Here is a 16,784-nt window from a genome sequence, read left to right on the forward strand (position 1 = left end):
CTGCTGAGCTTTGCTTTTCCGTCTCACGGACAACGGCGGGCCTTGTGTGCGGCGCTCGCAGGCGGCCCCAGCTGTTCCCGAGGCCGAGGCCACGGGAGGTGAAGGGACGGCGGTCAAAGAGGACGGAGAGCCGCTGGCACGGCGAGGCGGCGAGCTGAAGACGGCAGCAGGTGTGAGAGAAAGAGGCTGTGTTCACTGTTGAGGCGTGAGAACGTGAATATTAAGAGGACGCAGAGGAAGAGGGAGGAAACCAGGTTTAACCCTCTGAGCTCCACGGGCGTTTCTGTTCATACCTCTGTGAAAACACGGCGCACAAATATGATTTATCTGATGTTAGAATCTGTCCACGCTCCACGTTACGCTTCATATTCTGGAGAGACTGAACTTGACTCAAAGAGATAAGGCCTCGAGGCAGGCCTCTGAGATGTGGTTACAGACAACGCAAAATCTAATTTTAGGCATTTATTACACAATTATCTCCTATTCACTCGTATATTGCAACACTTCAGTGAACTCATTTCAGTTCATCCACATCAGTCGTTTGGACAAGGTGAAAAACCAGGCTTCAGCTTTTCAACATTTGGGCCGAATGATCTTTTTGCAAACAGAAACAAAAAGGGCGTCATCACAGAACCAGCTGATACTTCTGGAAGTTTTGATACAAACACTTCGGGGAAATACCCTCAGACTGATGTATATTGTGAAATCAGGGTTAAAATCAGGACTGATGTGCATCAGTGTCTGCAGGAAGATACAGATGTGGCTCTGTCTGCAGCTGTTCCTGCAGGATGAGGGTGGTTTGGAAATCACCTGTTAATATTCAGACTGGCGTTCAGGCTCCAGGGACATTATGCAAAACACAAACTGTCCAACTGATTCTTTTTATCTGGTGTGAGTTTGACCAGGAGTTCATGAACCCCTTCACGTCTCTGAGCCACAAACCAACAGGGACTAGCAGAGCTAACAGAGGGAACCTGCGGCCTCGCTCAACTTTAGTTTCTTGTTGTAAAAGAAAGAAAACTTCAATAAAAGTTCAATCCAGCCCAGAAAAACTGTGAAAACGTCTGAGGTTTAAACAAAACAGCGTTTGATGAAATTCAGCCTTTAAGAACCAACCAGAGAAGATTTTCTTTAATTAGTCACGTCTGTTTTAGACATGAACAACTGATTATCTTCTGAATTAAGACAAATCTCACTGTCCTGCAGCTGTTCATGGGAACTGACGCCCCCCCCCACTGGGCCCCTGCTGGTCCTGGATTCCCAGTTCAGGAACCACTGGGTGATAATGTTCTCTGTAATCTACGTAGATCTGGATCTCAGCTGTTAATGGTGTCAGCTGTCGGACAGAGCCGGTGTTCTTTATGACAGTCTTACACGTGTCTGTCTGTTCTGATGTCATCATATTACAGATCATCAACAGCTCCATCACCAATAAAACATCAATTACTAACCAATAAAATCAATACCAGTAAGTGTTCATTCATATATTTGAACACACACACAAACATTCCTGCAGATACAGAGACGAACACACAATCACAAGATTAACACACACACACACACACACTGACTGACCCAAATATCAGCCTTTTAATCAGGCGCACAACCATCCCCCACAACCACACACACACAACCACACATACACACACACACACACACACACACAACCACACACACACACACACACACACACACACACACACACACACACACACACACACACACACACACACAGTGGGCTGGTTTGTTGGCAGCACGCCGACAGCTTTCATCCTCATCCCAAATCAAATAAAACCACCGTCACACCACCAGCTACTAAGTGGTTCATCTTCTACGCCCAAACACACACACACCTAAACACACACACACACACACACACACACACACACAGGTTTCCCGGTGCAGAGCGATTAGAGTCCATTTAATCAGAGTTTATCTTCTGACCGTCCAGGAGTCGTGTGGAGCAGAATTAGACGGCGTGTGTAATCTAGACGATGGTCTCACTAACCTGTGTGTGTGTGTGTGTGTGTGTGTGTGTGTGTGTGTGTGTGTGTGTTTCAGCCTGCTTACATCATATGTTAAAGCCGTCCTGCATGTGGAAATCGTGTGTGCATTTTTAAATCTAGACTCTGTCACTCACTCTGGAGCTTTGGTGCTGCTGGATGCTGGGTATCAAAAGGTTCAGGGTGTGTGTGTGTGTGTGTGTGTGTGTGTGTGTTGCGTCACTGAGCGTTGTTGCGTCACTGAGCACCCTTGTCATCTGCCCTCCGGTGGATTTGAGCCTTATGTAAGAGCTTTAAGCAGCGGGGAGGCAGAACGACGTGATGCTCGGCCAGCGGTGGATTACAGGACGTACAGCTAACACGTAACCAGGACAACACACACACACACAGGTAGAAACAGGAAGGAGAAGTTTTGCCATGTCCAGAAACCCGTTAGTAACAGCTCCTTGTTGGAATAAAATCTTTACAGAAGAAAACGCTCAAACTTTCAATCTGATGAAAGACTTAATGTTCTGACCTGTGACTTCTCCTCATTAAAATCTCTAAAAACAACCAGTTGTATGTTCTGTATGTTGTTGCGTTGTGTTCTTACATTATCACAGATGTTTCCATCGATTCTCAAACCAGAGGAATCTGTGATTTTAATCATGTAACGCTCCGTTAACGAGCGTCGGTCAAACACTGACTTTAAATGTGAAACTGCTTCACTCAGTGTTTTAACGGTTAGAATCACCTGAACCACTGATACTGAAGGAATCCAAGACTACAACTCCCATGATCCCACACTATTCCATTCTAGTCTTCTGTTATTGTTTTGACTGAGAGACGCCTGGAGGCAGAAGACACTGACGTGCGTTTAAATGATGAATCAATAATCAGGTTTGTCACCGAGTGTGTGGACGGACTTCATTTTCCCTGTATTGACAGATTGACTGATCACTGTATCAATAATCACTCTGAGGACACAAAAACACAGCTAGAGATCCATAAGACAATCAGAGGACAGAGAGGGACAGTGTCTCACCCTCAACATCAAACCACGTCTCTAACATCAAATCTAATGGTTTATTTTAGAGGGTTTCTGTGTGAATCCTCAGTGTGACTGTTTAAACACACATACACACACACACACACACACACACAGCTGCTGTCAGGTTACAAGGCCAGTGGCCATGAAGCAGAAAGAACAAGACTTAAACACACACACGCTGCTGCAGTTTAAGGGTGTGTGTGGTGCTACTTCACTGCCTCCAACGGCTTGTTCAAATAAGGGAGTACAGCCCTCTAAACCCCACACACACACACACACACACACACACACACTCACAGACCAATTTGGGTCTGGAGAGGAAGTGGGGAGGAGGAGGATGGAGGGAAGGAGCAGAGGACGGGGGAGGAGGAGGGTGAAGATGGAGACCTCCCACACATGCTCTTTGACCCCAGAACAACCTCTGGTGCTGCAGCGACACAGCAGCCGGCTAATAAGCTCCGAGAGCAGCAGCAAAACTGTGTCAGTGTCAAAGAGAGGAGAGAGAGAGAGAGACAGAGAGAGAGACAGAGAGAGAGAGAGAGAGAGAGAGAGAGAGAGACAGAGAGACAGAGAGAGAGACAGAGAGAGAGAGAGAGAGACAGAGAGAGAGAGACAGAGAGAGGGAGAGACACACAGAGAGAGAGAGAGAGACAGAGAGAGAGAGACAGAGAGAGAGAGAGACAGAGAGAGACAGAGAGAGAGAGAGAGAGAGAGAGAGAGACAGAGAGAGACAGAGAGAGAGACAGAGAGACAGAGCCAGAGAGAGAGCCAGAGAGAGAGAGCGGGTGAACGAGGTAGAGTCAGAAATGAGAGGAACGTGGAGGCAGCAGAGCTCAGCAGCCTGATTCAGATTCACAGTCTGAATAATGTTCAGCATCAACACGCTTCACTCACAACACAACCACAGAGTCACATGACACACAGGCCGACTTCTATAAGCTCCGACACCCAGAGCAGCAACAACCACTGTCACTGACTCACTGAATAATGGAGTCAGTGAAATCAGCTTCACCTGAACCCAGTCAGCTGGTTCACACACACACACACACACACACACGCACACACACACACACACACTGAAACTCCCTGCAGTAATGGCCCAGTCTGATTGGAGCAGTTAAGGTGGACAGACCAAAATAAAGACAGAGTCCCAGCCGGAGACTCAGAGAACCAGGACAGAGTCCTTGGCCCAGTTTGATATCCCACAATCCTCGGCTCCTCACCTCCACGACCTCTCAGCATCACTTCAGCGTGCACTACATCCCACTAAATATGGAGAGAAGAGTGGAAGAGAGGAAGAAAGAGGGAGACAGCAATGGTATGACCAAAGGAAGGAGAGGAGAAAAAAGGAAGGAAGGAAGGAAGGAAGGAAGGAAGGAAGGAAGGACCCACCACAGAGGGAAAGAAGAGAAAAAGGGGGGAAGGAATGAAGGAAATAAATGACAGAAAGAAGAGGGATTACAGAGGGAAGAATGGGGGAGGAGGAGATGAAAGCAAGGAAAGTAAGGAGGACAAGAAGGGATAAGAGTGAAGACAGGATGGATGGAAGAAAAGGAAGGAGGAGGAAAAGAAGGATGCAACAGATACAAAAACAATCCGAGTGAAGGGAGGAGGAAAGGAGGAAAGGAATCAAGAGAGGAAGAAAGCAACAAAAGAAGAGTGAGGAGATAAATAATAAGTGAAGGAAGGAGGAGATGAGGAAGAGGGGAGGAAAGAAAGGAAGGAAAGAAGGAGGAGGGAGGAGGAGGGTCAGCTCTCCATCATCCCTCCATCTCTGTGCTCCCTGCAGCATTTCTCCTAATAGGATTTTCTCCCTATTATACCTATTGTAGTAGAGACTCTTAAGTATCTGTGTGTGTGTGTGTGTGTGTGTGTGTGTGTGTGTGTGTGTGTGTGTGTGTGTGTGAGTGTGTGTGTGTTTGTGTGTTTATGTATAAAGGGAAAGCAGAGAGGAGGAACAAAGCTTTAACTAACGCTTCATCTGGAGGAGCCACAAAGCTGCAAGTCGAACCATTTGATGAGTGTGTGTGTGTGTGTGTGTGTGTAAGTAAGAGTCGGGGAGATCGAGAAAGAGAGAGAGTCTTTTTTCTCAGAGAGAGAGAGAGAGAGAGAGAGAGAGAGGGAGAGAGGGAATAAATTGATGCAAACGTAGACTCAGTAATTGGCGTGTGTGTGTGTGTGTGTGTGTGTGTGTGTGCCTTTTGACACACATGTAGTTCACATTACTTCTGCATGGCTGTGGATATAGGTCACTCACACACACACATTCCCCTACATCTCCTCCCCATAGACACACCAGTGGACTCCATTAAGACACAGTGAGGTCAGGGTGGGAGGGGTCCTGAGTGTCTTCTCTAACAATAGCCCCTCGTCTGCAGAGCCGGGGGGGGGCGACTACATTAAGGCTCTCTCGATTAATCGGCCATTTATGTTCTTGATTAATTTGTTGATTTTTAAATCTCATACAAAGATAAACAAATGTGAAATATACAGTGTTTACTGTATATATATATATATATATAATATATATATATATATATATTATATATATATATATATATTTATTAACACATGAAATCACAACATAACGTGTGTGTGGAAACATTTCACGTGTTAAATGTGAAATTTAGGTTTACACATGGAATCACAACACCACATGTGAATTTTAATGTACATGTGAAATATATATATAATACACATGTGAAATGTTTGAGCTGCCTTGTGTGTGTGAGGCAGCAGCTGATCATGTGATCCATGTTGTCCAACTGAAGGTTTTTTCTTTAATATCACATATTTTGCCTCAGCAGTGAGGAAACATACAAACGACCTGAGTTATTATCATATGGACTCTCAGCTCTGTTTTCCCGCCTCAGACCCCCACCAGGACAAACACGGGTTATCTCCAGAAACAACACGTTACCTGCCGCAGGCCATTATCCTGCAGCTCAGTGAAGGTTACTGCTGATGACCTGCAGCCTCTTCCAGCTCCACGCAGGAATCCTAAAAATGTGCAAGCTTCACCCCCACCCCCCACCCCCACCCCCAACTGCTAAACCTGTAAGTCGACCTCCAAGGCCGCGAATCAGGAACCTGGAGAGCCCCCCCCCCCCAGCGCCTGAGGAAAGGTCGTGAAAACCCTGAAACCAGGACAAAGACTGAAGCTTCTCTCTCACTGTGTCTTTATTTAAAACACCTCAAAGCAGAGGTGCAGGCGTCGCTGACTCGGCTCCTACAGGTGAGAACACACTCCCAAAGCTCAGGTGAGTAACTGAGGCTACAACACGATGATGTAACATCTACATCACAATGAACTAGTCAGTTTGGCAAGACTATAACTCAGTTATCAAGACAACGACACTCACTGTGAGAGGCTGGAAACACCTGAAACCTCAAGGCCGGGTATCGAACGTGTGTATTTAACTGGTACTGGCTAAAACATGTCACTCAGAGCAGGAACGTCTGCTCAGGTTGTAACAGGTGTAAACAGGAAGTAGATCCTCTGCAGTTGGTTAGTCACACGAAACAGTAAGAAGGAGGAACAGCAAAGACAAAGGTATAGTGTTTAAATTTTCTTTCACCAGTGGTGATGGAAGCTGAGGTCTCAGTCCGTACACACTACAACACAACCCCAGAGTTTTCAAAATAAAACACAACCCCAGATTTTTCAGAATAAAACACAACCCCAGAGTTTTCAGAATAAAACGGGACCAGCAGCGTTTCCAAAACTCTCCGTTTTGGGGGGGCGGTGTGGACGGGAGGAGGAAACGTAGGAAAAGAGATGAGTTTTAAAACGAAGACATCACAGTGTGGACGGAGCCACAGGCACACTGAGCTGCAGAGGTGTCAACATGTGAAACTCCTGCTGCTGCAGCTGGAAGCTCCAACATCTGGAGGGAGGCTGGCAGAGAAACAGTGAAGGACTCGACAGGAAGACATACATCTGTCTGTCTGTCTGTCTGTCTGAACAGAACAGACCCACTTCCTCTCTCGTCATGTTTTCCATCGGCCCCATCGCGATGGAAAGAGGATGCTGACGGGGTGTGTTGTTTGCATTGGTGTAAGTGTGTGTGTGTGTGTGTGTGTGTGTGTGCAGATAAAAAGCACACACTGGTATCGTCAAGCTGTCAAAACCTGAGTGAAGCTGCAGTCATGTGACCAGACGTTTGGCACCTTCTCTTTAGGATGAAAACACGTTGTGTCCAGGCTCCTACTTCCTGTCTGACTACATTTTCCCCCCAGCTGCTATTTTAAACCCCTTTTTCCTGCTCACTTCTCTTTTTCTGGACGTTTTTCTTCTTGTTTCCACTGGAAAAAATCATTTCTCTCTTGTTTGTCTTTGATTCTCGCCTCTTTTGTTTCAAGGTGAGATGGTTTTATTCCTGCTGAGGGACGATGTTTCCATCTCGCCTGCACAAATGAGTCGTTTCTGTCTCGTTGTTTCGGTTCTTTAAAATCAGTTACAGGTTTTTGTCACTGAAGGAGAAAAAAACTGGAAACTAAAGCTCAGAGTAATGAAAGACAAACAGCAGCGGCTGGTCGTCACTGACACAACCAAACATCACCCTGCTGTCCAAAACAAACAACACACACACATCATGATCCTTCCTCCCTGACTGCTGCAGCCCACACACACACACACACACACACACAGTCTTTGTGGATCCATCCACTTTAAAATCAATGTTTAAAGAATAAAAGACACACGATAAGGTCAGAGGGCCCCAACCTGAGGCTCAGGGGCTCAGAAAGGGCCCAAAGTTACATGTAATGAGGTCGCAGGATGATTAAATAATTAGTGATCAGACATGTTTACCGTCAGTGCTTCCTCCGTTCATGCTCTCCGTGCTGGACTGTGACAGCGCCGTCCTCCTGCTCCGCCGGAGGGATCGGTTGGTGCTGGGGCTTCCCACCGGTGTGGAGGTGGACGCCCCGTCCCTTCTGGAGAAGATCCCGCTGAAGAAGCGAACCAGACGCCTCTCGCTGGAGCGACCTCCCCCTCCCCGCAGCAGGAACCCCCCTCCCGATCCGTCCTTCTCGGCCGACAGCCGCAGCAGGTCGCTGTTGTCCAGCGTCCGGTTCTTGTTGCCTCGCGCTCTCTCCCAGCGGCTCAGCTCAGACATGGAGTCCGTCTTGTTGAGGACGGCCCCGACCTCCAGAGTCCTGCTCTTCTCCCTGGTCAGGTCGCTGTGGCGGGAAGCTGGGAGCACAACAGCCGGCTCCGGGTCCTTCTCGCCTTCGTCCGGCCCGGCGTCTCGGCTGATGCAGCCGGAGCTGCTGTGGTGTTTGTCTTTGGAGAGCGCCCGCAGTCGCAGCAGCTCGCCGCCCGTCCAGTGCCTGAAGCTGAAGCTGCGGCGCAGCAGGCCGGGCGGCCGCTTCAGGGGAGGGGTGTCAGGAGAGGAAACTTTGGCTGCTTTGCCGTTACTTTTGGAGTGGGACATCTTCCCCTCAGCGTTCAGAGGAGGATCAGAGCTCCTCTCCTCCATGCTCTTGGCTTTCAGGAGTCTCTTCCTCTTGGTGACGCTGCCGTTCTCCACCGCAGCGTCTGTTTGTGGAGCTTCAGAGCAAATCTCCTCCTGAGGTCTGAGTGAATCCTCTGCTCCCTGCTGCCCGCTCTCCCTCTGACAGTCGTCCTGACTCTGAGGGGAAACGCTCTCGGGCGCCTCTTTGCCATGCTCTGCCACGGGGCTGGTGGCCTGCTCCTTCAGCTCCTTCTGTAGCTGATGTTTCCTGGATATCTTCAGCCTCCCCAGCTCCAGCTGCCCCGTGCTGAACGTCCTGAAGTTCCTCATGTAGCCGTGTGACGATGAGAACTCGTCCGACTCGTCCTCCACCTCCTTCAGCTGCTCCAGCAGGCCGCCACGCTGGAGCTCCACCGAGCCCTCCCGCCTGAAGGAGCCCACCTTGGGGTTCTCCGCTCGGCGGGGGCCCGACCCTCCTCCCCCATCATCCAAACTCTCCCTCTTCACCAAGGTGAGGGAGATGCGGTACACGGTCTTCCTCTGAGGCGTGCCCCTCTCCATCCTTTCAGAGCAGTGACTGTCCAGAAGGTACATCTGTGTCTGCAGAAACCTCAACCTGGACTGATGAACTTTACTAAATAATCACAGACCCTCGACTTCTCTAGAACATCTGTATCATATACTGTAAATGCAGATTCAGATTGCTGCTGGTGTTCTCTGCGAACTAACCTCTGGATTAAACTCCAACATCAACGTTAAACTGGTTCAGCAGCAGCAGAGAAAAGATCCAGATGTGCAAACAGCGCGGACTTTGACGCAGGAAACACATTCCGGTTTCATCCCAGCGGAATTTAAACTGGCAACAAATGCAACAAACAGGCAGAGCAGCGCGTCCTCCGCCGCTCTCCTCGGGCTCTCTGCAGCGCTCTGTCCGGAACACTGATGCGACCCCCGGCCTCAAAAAGCACTTTTCCTGCCCGGACTGACGAAGTCTTTAGCACCGGGAGACCTCCACCGTGAGTCCCGCAGACAGCTCTGGATCCTGCTCCGGGATCCGCGTCTCCATTACAAACAAAACGGAGGGGTAAATATTATTCTAGAGCCGCGTCCCGGACGGTGCCAGTGCGTCGTCTCCCATTGTGTGCGCACATCCCCCGCAGCGCAGCGCAGACAGCCGAGCCTCTTCCCCCTCAAACCGGCTTCAATTGTGATTTAAATGTCGCTGTGTTGAGAGCGGAGGACCCGGGCCTCCCTCTCCTCCTCTGCTGCGATCACTCCGGCTTCAACCCCCCTGACAGCGACACAAGGCTCGGCAGCCGCGGTCCCATTCCCTCCTCCGGTGCTCTCCGCTCCGCCTGCACTCCGCTCCACACACCGACACGGACCGACCACAGCAGCACGGCGGGGGGGAGGGCGGGAAAACACGGAGCGGGGTCCGTGCAAAGACTGGATCGGGATCTGGAGCTGACAACGTGATCCTAACTCATTCATAAGCATTCTTCTTTCTTTAACTCAATCTTACACACAGTTTCTCATATTCAAATACACACTCACAGGCTGTTATTACACTCACAGTGAGGAGTAATAACACATGTAATTAACCGATCAAAGAGTAAGAGGAGAGATGTTCAGTCTCAGCTCTCAGTGCTTGATGACACACACACAAAGTACACAGGTTTGATCCCCAGCTCTAATTACAATCACCTCATACTGTTGCAGGTAGATACAGGTAGATACAGGTAGATACAGGTAGATACAGGTAGATACAGGTAGATACCCCAGTACGTCACAACATCTCAGTCAGATCCACTCGGAGGAAAAAGGGTCCAGTCAGGAGAAATATGAACGTCTGTACCTCACAATGCAAATAGTGAAGAACAAACTGTATCTGCACAAACACTGATTCAGGCGGCGTCCACACCGCTACGTCTTCCTTTCAAAACTCATCTCTTTTCCTACGTCTCCTCCTCCGTCCACACGACCCCGGAGCTTCCAAGCCCCGAAAACAGAGACTTTAAGAAACGCTGCTCACCCCGTTTTATTTTGGAAACTCTGGGGTTGTGTTTTATTTTGGAAACTCTGGGGTTGTGTTTTATTCTGAAAACTCTGGGGTTGTGTTTTATTTTGGAAACTCTGGGGTTGTGTTTTATTCTGAAAACTCTGGGGTTGTGTTGTCATCTGGACAGAAAGTGAGACCTTTGTAATCGATGAGGTCACAGCCACGGTCTCTCCTGATTGGCTGTCATCAGCCTGGACTACCTGTGGTGAATACACCATGATGATGAATGACAGAGTTACTGACCTTGTTGTCTTTGCAGCTGTTGTTCACTTGCATTCTCTGTTTTAATGCTACAACTGCAGAGGAGACAATCTACTTCCTGTTTACACCGGCTCGCACACGCTCAGTGTAGGTGATTGCTCAGGTATGTGTGTTTTCAGGTGTGTTAGTCGTGTGAACGAAGCCTTGGTTGTACAACAACTTTACAGCCACTGTGCAAATACATTTCACAGCCACGAGCTTAAAAGAGTGAAACACGTCGGTCACATGATCCCAGAGCCAAATGTGACACGTTCAAATGCCTTTTTTCATCCAATGAACAGAGAGATTCACGTCACTGTCACAGAAAACAGGAAATACTCAATATAAGAAGCTGGAATCAGAGTTCCTCCTTTAAAAAATGACTCAATTGATTATTGGAAGAGTTGCTGATTAATTATCTCAGCATTAATCAGCTCCACACTCAGCGTCCTTGTATTTAGGTCAGCAGGACACCTCCAGGTTCACAGAGGCTCCAGCTCGTGTTTTACAGTCTGCAGTGGCGTCTGTGGAGGAGGTGGAGCCTCCTCCTCCTCCTCTCTGTCAGTCAAGCTCTTTAAAGCCTCCCGGGCAGCAATGGAGGCTCAGACACACACTGATATCAGATGTGCAGCAGCTCAGAGCTGGACACACACCTGACAGAGTTATTTACCTGTGTGGACTGAAGCTGCAGGAACACATGTTCACGACTTTACTGAACAATACTCAAGTTTCCTCCTCAGGAAACATCCCCACATGTTCATGCTCAGCTTCTTCTGCACAAACGTGCCTCTGATCTACTTTAAAAACAGGTTTCCTTTCCTCGTGGACACTCTGGCACCAGGGTCGATCCACTAACCCTGCGATCGAACCAAAGGTCTGAGGACACTGCAGCTGTGGCTCCAGTCCAAGACCAGCTGCTTTTCTTTTCAGATTAAATCAGAGGAATATCTCCAGTGCTTGTTTTTACTGGCTGCTCATTTCATATTTAATATAACTGTGCGACTCAGACACCTGAGACACCACCTGCCTGACAGCGACACCTCACCTCCGGTCACAGGGACTCTGACCTGCACCCTGAGGCCGTCAGGTCAGGAAACAGTCACGTGGGTGGGTGGTCCTGGAAGACGGTAACAAACAACATGAACATGAACTTCATGTGCTTTCTTCCTGAGCGAGTCCACGTCACACACACACTCATCTGATTTCAATCTCACACCCATCATGGAAATCTTCTGCTTTAGACTTTTACCGATAATTAATCAACCAATCAATCAGTCGACATGTTTTGCGTCCGCAGGTGCTTCTTTAAAATATTTAAGGTGGACTTGGAAAGTGACGACTCTGCTGTTGTGACGAGGCTCCGTCTCTTTGATCAGCTCCGACATTAAAATCTATCTTCCAAGTGAAATCCTGAGCGGAGACTCATTTTCTCAGCACTTCCTTTCATCCTCTCCTTCCATCTCTCAAGTGCCTCCCTTCATCTCAGAGGAGGAGGAGGAGGAGGAGGCTGCAGAGGGAGGGGGGGATTAAACCTCCCCCCCTCCACCTCCACTTCACCAAAACTCGGCCTCCTACGCCTTGTGGATTATTACTGGGATTAATCAAGATTAGAGAAAAAGCAGCCGGCGGCAACTTTCTCCTTTCACCTCCACACTTTTTGGGTGTAACACACACACACACACACACACACACACACACACACACACACACACACACACACAGGATATGTTTGCACATGTACAGAGTGAAGCACTGACACACTCCTCTAATTTACTCCCTGTCTTCTCTCCCTCATCTTTCTGCCTCTGTGTCGTTTCTGGATGTGCGACACCGAACATCAAACGCACCTTCAAAAGACCCCCACCTGACGGCTGCATCAGCGGCACATGAAAGCAGATGAAGTGTGTGTGTGTGTGTGTGTGTGTGTGTGTGTGTGTGTGTGATGCTGCCACATTGTAAACACGCAGCTGGACAGAGAAGCGGAGCGGTGTGAGTGTGTGTTCAGGTATGAGTATGAGATGGTAAATGAGACGCCAACGCACAACTCTCATGTCAAGTCTCTGATGTGAGAGACTTACCCACAATCCCACAGGTGCCAAAGTCACGATGAAGAATCATTATTGTTCTTGAAAAGAGTAAAAAGTGCGAAGGTTTTTTTTTTTAATTATAACTCATTAAAACTGATTATTACAAACATTGAGCTGCTGCACCAACAGGTTTCGTTTAGGAATCAGTCTGTTGTTAAACTCCATCAGTTACAGACCTGCAGAGCAGCAACTGTAGAAAATGATGAATTATGATTTAAATCACAACAGAAACAGCTGATGGACGAATCAGCAGCTTTCTGTCAGAAATCACATCTAAAATATGAATTTCTTCTTGGGTCTTGATCAGGATTTTGAGCAGCCGCTGCTCATGAACGCATCATCACTCCATCAGTCACCTGACTGGCTGCTGACTGACATGGATCATTGATATCAAGCTGTGCAAGTCAATTTTCTCAACTTCAAATGTCCTGAAGGTAGAAAACTGAAATCAATATGAAATAATAATAAGAATCAACAGTGAAATCACTGCAGCACAAAGAGCTCCGCCCTGCTCCTCCTCATTAACAGGCGGAGGACAAAGACTCTTCCTCACTAATTCCAGTCCAGACCATGAAATCTGCTTCAATTAACCCACTTTGAAGTGAGTCCAGAGGAGGAGGGGGGGTAGTAGGGGGGGTCATGAGCACCGACACCAAACCTGTGGTAAAACCTCAACGAGTTCATCAGACGCCGACGCTGAAGATTCTGGAACGTCTTTACGTCTGATTGTAGAGAAACAATAGAAAACTACATTTCAGGCATCAGCTGCTGCAGGTCGGGGGTGAACGTCTTGCTCAAGGGCACTCAGACGAGATGAGAGCTCTGCAGAGGTGTCAGTGTTCAAAGAGGCGCTGCTGAGTCTTTGCTGTTCGATGGACAAACGACCGGCCGCCTCCCGGAGGTCGCTCAGAAACTCCCCGTCCTCCAACAGCTTCAGTTACTGATGAGGTCACAGAGGCAAAATGAAATGCAACACAATCTGCTCAGAGGCATCAATTAGTGGTGGAGGAAACATTTCTGCAGCGCACAGTCTGTCAGCGGAGAGAGGCCGGAGAGTCGCTGTTGTTCCTCTGCTTTCTTTTTCTTTTTCTGGAGCGTCAGGCTGTAATTGTGGCTCAACCCCGACTGAGCTCAAGTCAAATAAAAATGTACGGCTTCGTTCCTGACTGCGCGGCTCATGGCAGCAGAGACTGAGAGGCCTCTCTCTCTCTCTGCTGCACTCACACTGCCCGACCGGGAGATCAGCAACTGATGATTATTGTTTTGATCAATCGACTCATCAACTGGTCGACAAAACGAAATCAAGCTACAATCACTTCCTCCTCCTCTCAGACCAGCCCCACATTACATCCCTGTTTATCCAGACTCACATACAATATGAGCCATTTGGGTTCACTGACCTTGACCTTTGACCTTTAGCCACCAAATTAGAAGAAGTTCCCTGAAGGTGTCGACGTACAGTCGGACAACCTGAAAACAAAATGGCTGCTGCCTGTTGGCGTGCAGAGAAATAAAAAATAACAGTGAAGAGTTTCCTGTGTGAACATCTTGTTTTGTCCACGGCTGCAGAATATTCAGGTTCAGCATCTCACTGCACTGAATCAATACTTTTATCCCTTATACTTTTATTGCAGCTCAGTGCTGAGCAGCCGTCCTCTCTGTCTCTGCAGCACAAAGGGACAAAACTGTGATGCAACTGGCTCCGACTGCAGTTTGAGATATTTTTAAATGAAGAGATTTCAGCTCCAGAGATTTAGAAAAACAAACTCTGACCTTACAGGTGTTCAGGTGTGGAGGTGTGGAGGTGTGACAACCAGAAGTACGAGGGCAAAGACTGTCCTCCTGTAAGAGACGAGCCCACGGGTCGTCTGTGCAGCAGGTTGTTATGACATCATAGAAAGGTTATGTTGCTAGGCGACACCTAGTGATGATGACAGGAGCGAAGGGGGAAGTGTCGGTGACGTAGTTTAAAGAGAGACAGAGCCCACGTCAGGAGGAGGTGGTGGTGGATGGACGGTGTTCGATTCCCGTGTTGTTTCCATCGTCCATGACCGTTCATTGTTATTATTGTAACCATGACAACAAAGATTGTCTAATGTTGAGGACATACTTATTCTAACCCAAGCCACCATCTTTTCCTAAACCTAACCAAGCTTTGACGGTTACTGTAGCAACCACGGCGACGATCAGTACACCGCTTTCGGTCCAGTGGCATGTTTATTATGGTAACCATGACAACCGGGGCTCGGTACGCCTCTATTTAAGGAGACACTCCTCTGGGTCGTATCAGAGCGTTGGATTAAAAAACGTCCTGTGGAGTTTATGATGAAAGAGATTCCAAACTTATCTTTTATTGTGAAAGGGTCAAAGGTCGTGTTACCTTTTCCTGTGAGGTGAAGAACCTGCTGCTGACTGTTGTAAGCGTTCATTAGCTTTTCTGATTGGCTGAGTAACACGCTGTGGTAAACGCTGCTGGTGGAGGAGGAGGAGGAGGAGGAGGCGTAAAGTTTGAATCAAAGTGAAGCAAATTGAAGGAGTACAAAGGTCTGCAGGGCGTTAATCTGTCTACAGGTCTCTGGAGAGCCTGAGGTCCTTATCAGGACCTGCAGCTCCACCCCCCCCTCCATCCTCCTGACCCCACCTCCACCCTGCAGGGAGAGTGGAGCGGCAGCATCACAGCAGCTCCTCTGATGCTGTTTACAGCAGAGGAGCGAGAGCAGCTGGACATTTGAAATGGAGATCAGTAAAATCAGAAAGGTGAAGCAGGTCGACTACAGCAGGCGGGTGGAGACTCACAGCTGAGAGGGGGAATGAAAAGACGGAGGTGAAGGAAGAAAACTCGCAGCGAGAAAACAAACATCTGTACTGGATTCATATTATTATATATGATCATATTGTGCAGCAGGTTCACCCATCTGCTGCGTCTCCACCTCCGTCACATGAAATATGTATCAGACAGAACTGAGGCATGTCTGATTCTGCGTGTTCATTACTTCCTCATTACATTTCTCCACAGACACGACCACAGATATTGATTATAGATGGATATGACACAGATGTTGCTATGCAGGACTGAAGCAGGTATTTAACGTTGGTCTGACAGTCGTGGACGGAGGTTTCGGTCCTGGGTGGATGGTTACGGTTCAGCAGGGATTTATGCTGACTCCAGGACAGGAGTGGATTACAGCGCCTTGAATTATATAGAAGGAGCTGAAATCTCCAGGTTTAACAGGAGATTTCATAGATTTAAAGTTCTGGATCTTTTCTGTTGTCAGTGTAAATACAAATCTACTAAACGCCTGTTTATTCTGACCTTCATGATCCTTTTCTTCTTGTTTCACTGTGGATGAGGTCACTGATTGAGTTTGTGAGAGGATTTTATTCAGACCGCTGAGCCTTCCTCAGGTCTGGAGCCGCAGCCGAGGATTATTTTCATTATTGATTATTCAACCGACCGTCACAGCTTCCTGCAGTCTGAGGCGACGTCTTGTTTTGTCTCTTCATCAGGATAAAATCCAAATAAATTCAGTTTCTACTGATGTGAGACGAGGAGCAAATCCTCGAATTTAAGAAACTGAATTTTTAACATTTCACTTCAGAACCGACTGAAACTATGAATGAATCTGAAATGTCCATTATCAAGTACAAGTTTAAGTTTGGGTTTAAACCCAATATTAAAGAGAGTAAAAATTAAACACACACACACACACACACACACTTACTGTACAACAGGTTAATTGGAAACAAGGTGCCACTGTGACAGTCATGTTTAACAAACACCCAGCGGGGAGCACTATAATCAAACATGGTAACACACACACACACACACACACACACACACACACACACACACACACACACACACACACACACACACCTTCTCCTGCAGGAGTTTTTTCCCTGCAT

At 47.9% G+C, this 16,784-nt stretch overlaps 1 protein-coding gene across 3 annotated transcripts in view; it reads right to left on the reverse strand.

The window, feature by feature from the left end:
- The window catches only part of agap1 (ArfGAP with GTPase domain, ankyrin repeat and PH domain 1), a 134,624-nt gene that overhangs the window by 88,583 nt on the left and 29,257 nt on the right, over nucleotides 1–16,784 (reverse strand). For 2 of the 3 annotated variants that reach the window (XM_022764007.1, XM_022764006.1), the window contains exon 1: nucleotides 7,847–9,086. The exons of the other annotated variant lie outside the window; for it this stretch is intronic. In XM_022764007.1, the coding sequence (XP_022619728.1) occupies nucleotides 7,847–9,086 (1,240 nt within the window). Of the gene's footprint in view, nucleotides 1–7,846; nucleotides 9,087–16,784 lie in introns of those variants that run through there. 3 annotated transcript variants of the gene reach the window in all.

This window comes from Seriola dumerili, unplaced genomic scaffold, assembly GCF_002260705.1.
Source record: "Seriola dumerili isolate Sdu_G_001 unplaced genomic scaffold, Sdu_1.0 BDQW01000513.1, whole genome shotgun sequence".
Taxonomy (NCBI): Eukaryota; Metazoa; Chordata; class Actinopteri; order Carangiformes; family Carangidae; genus Seriola; species Seriola dumerili.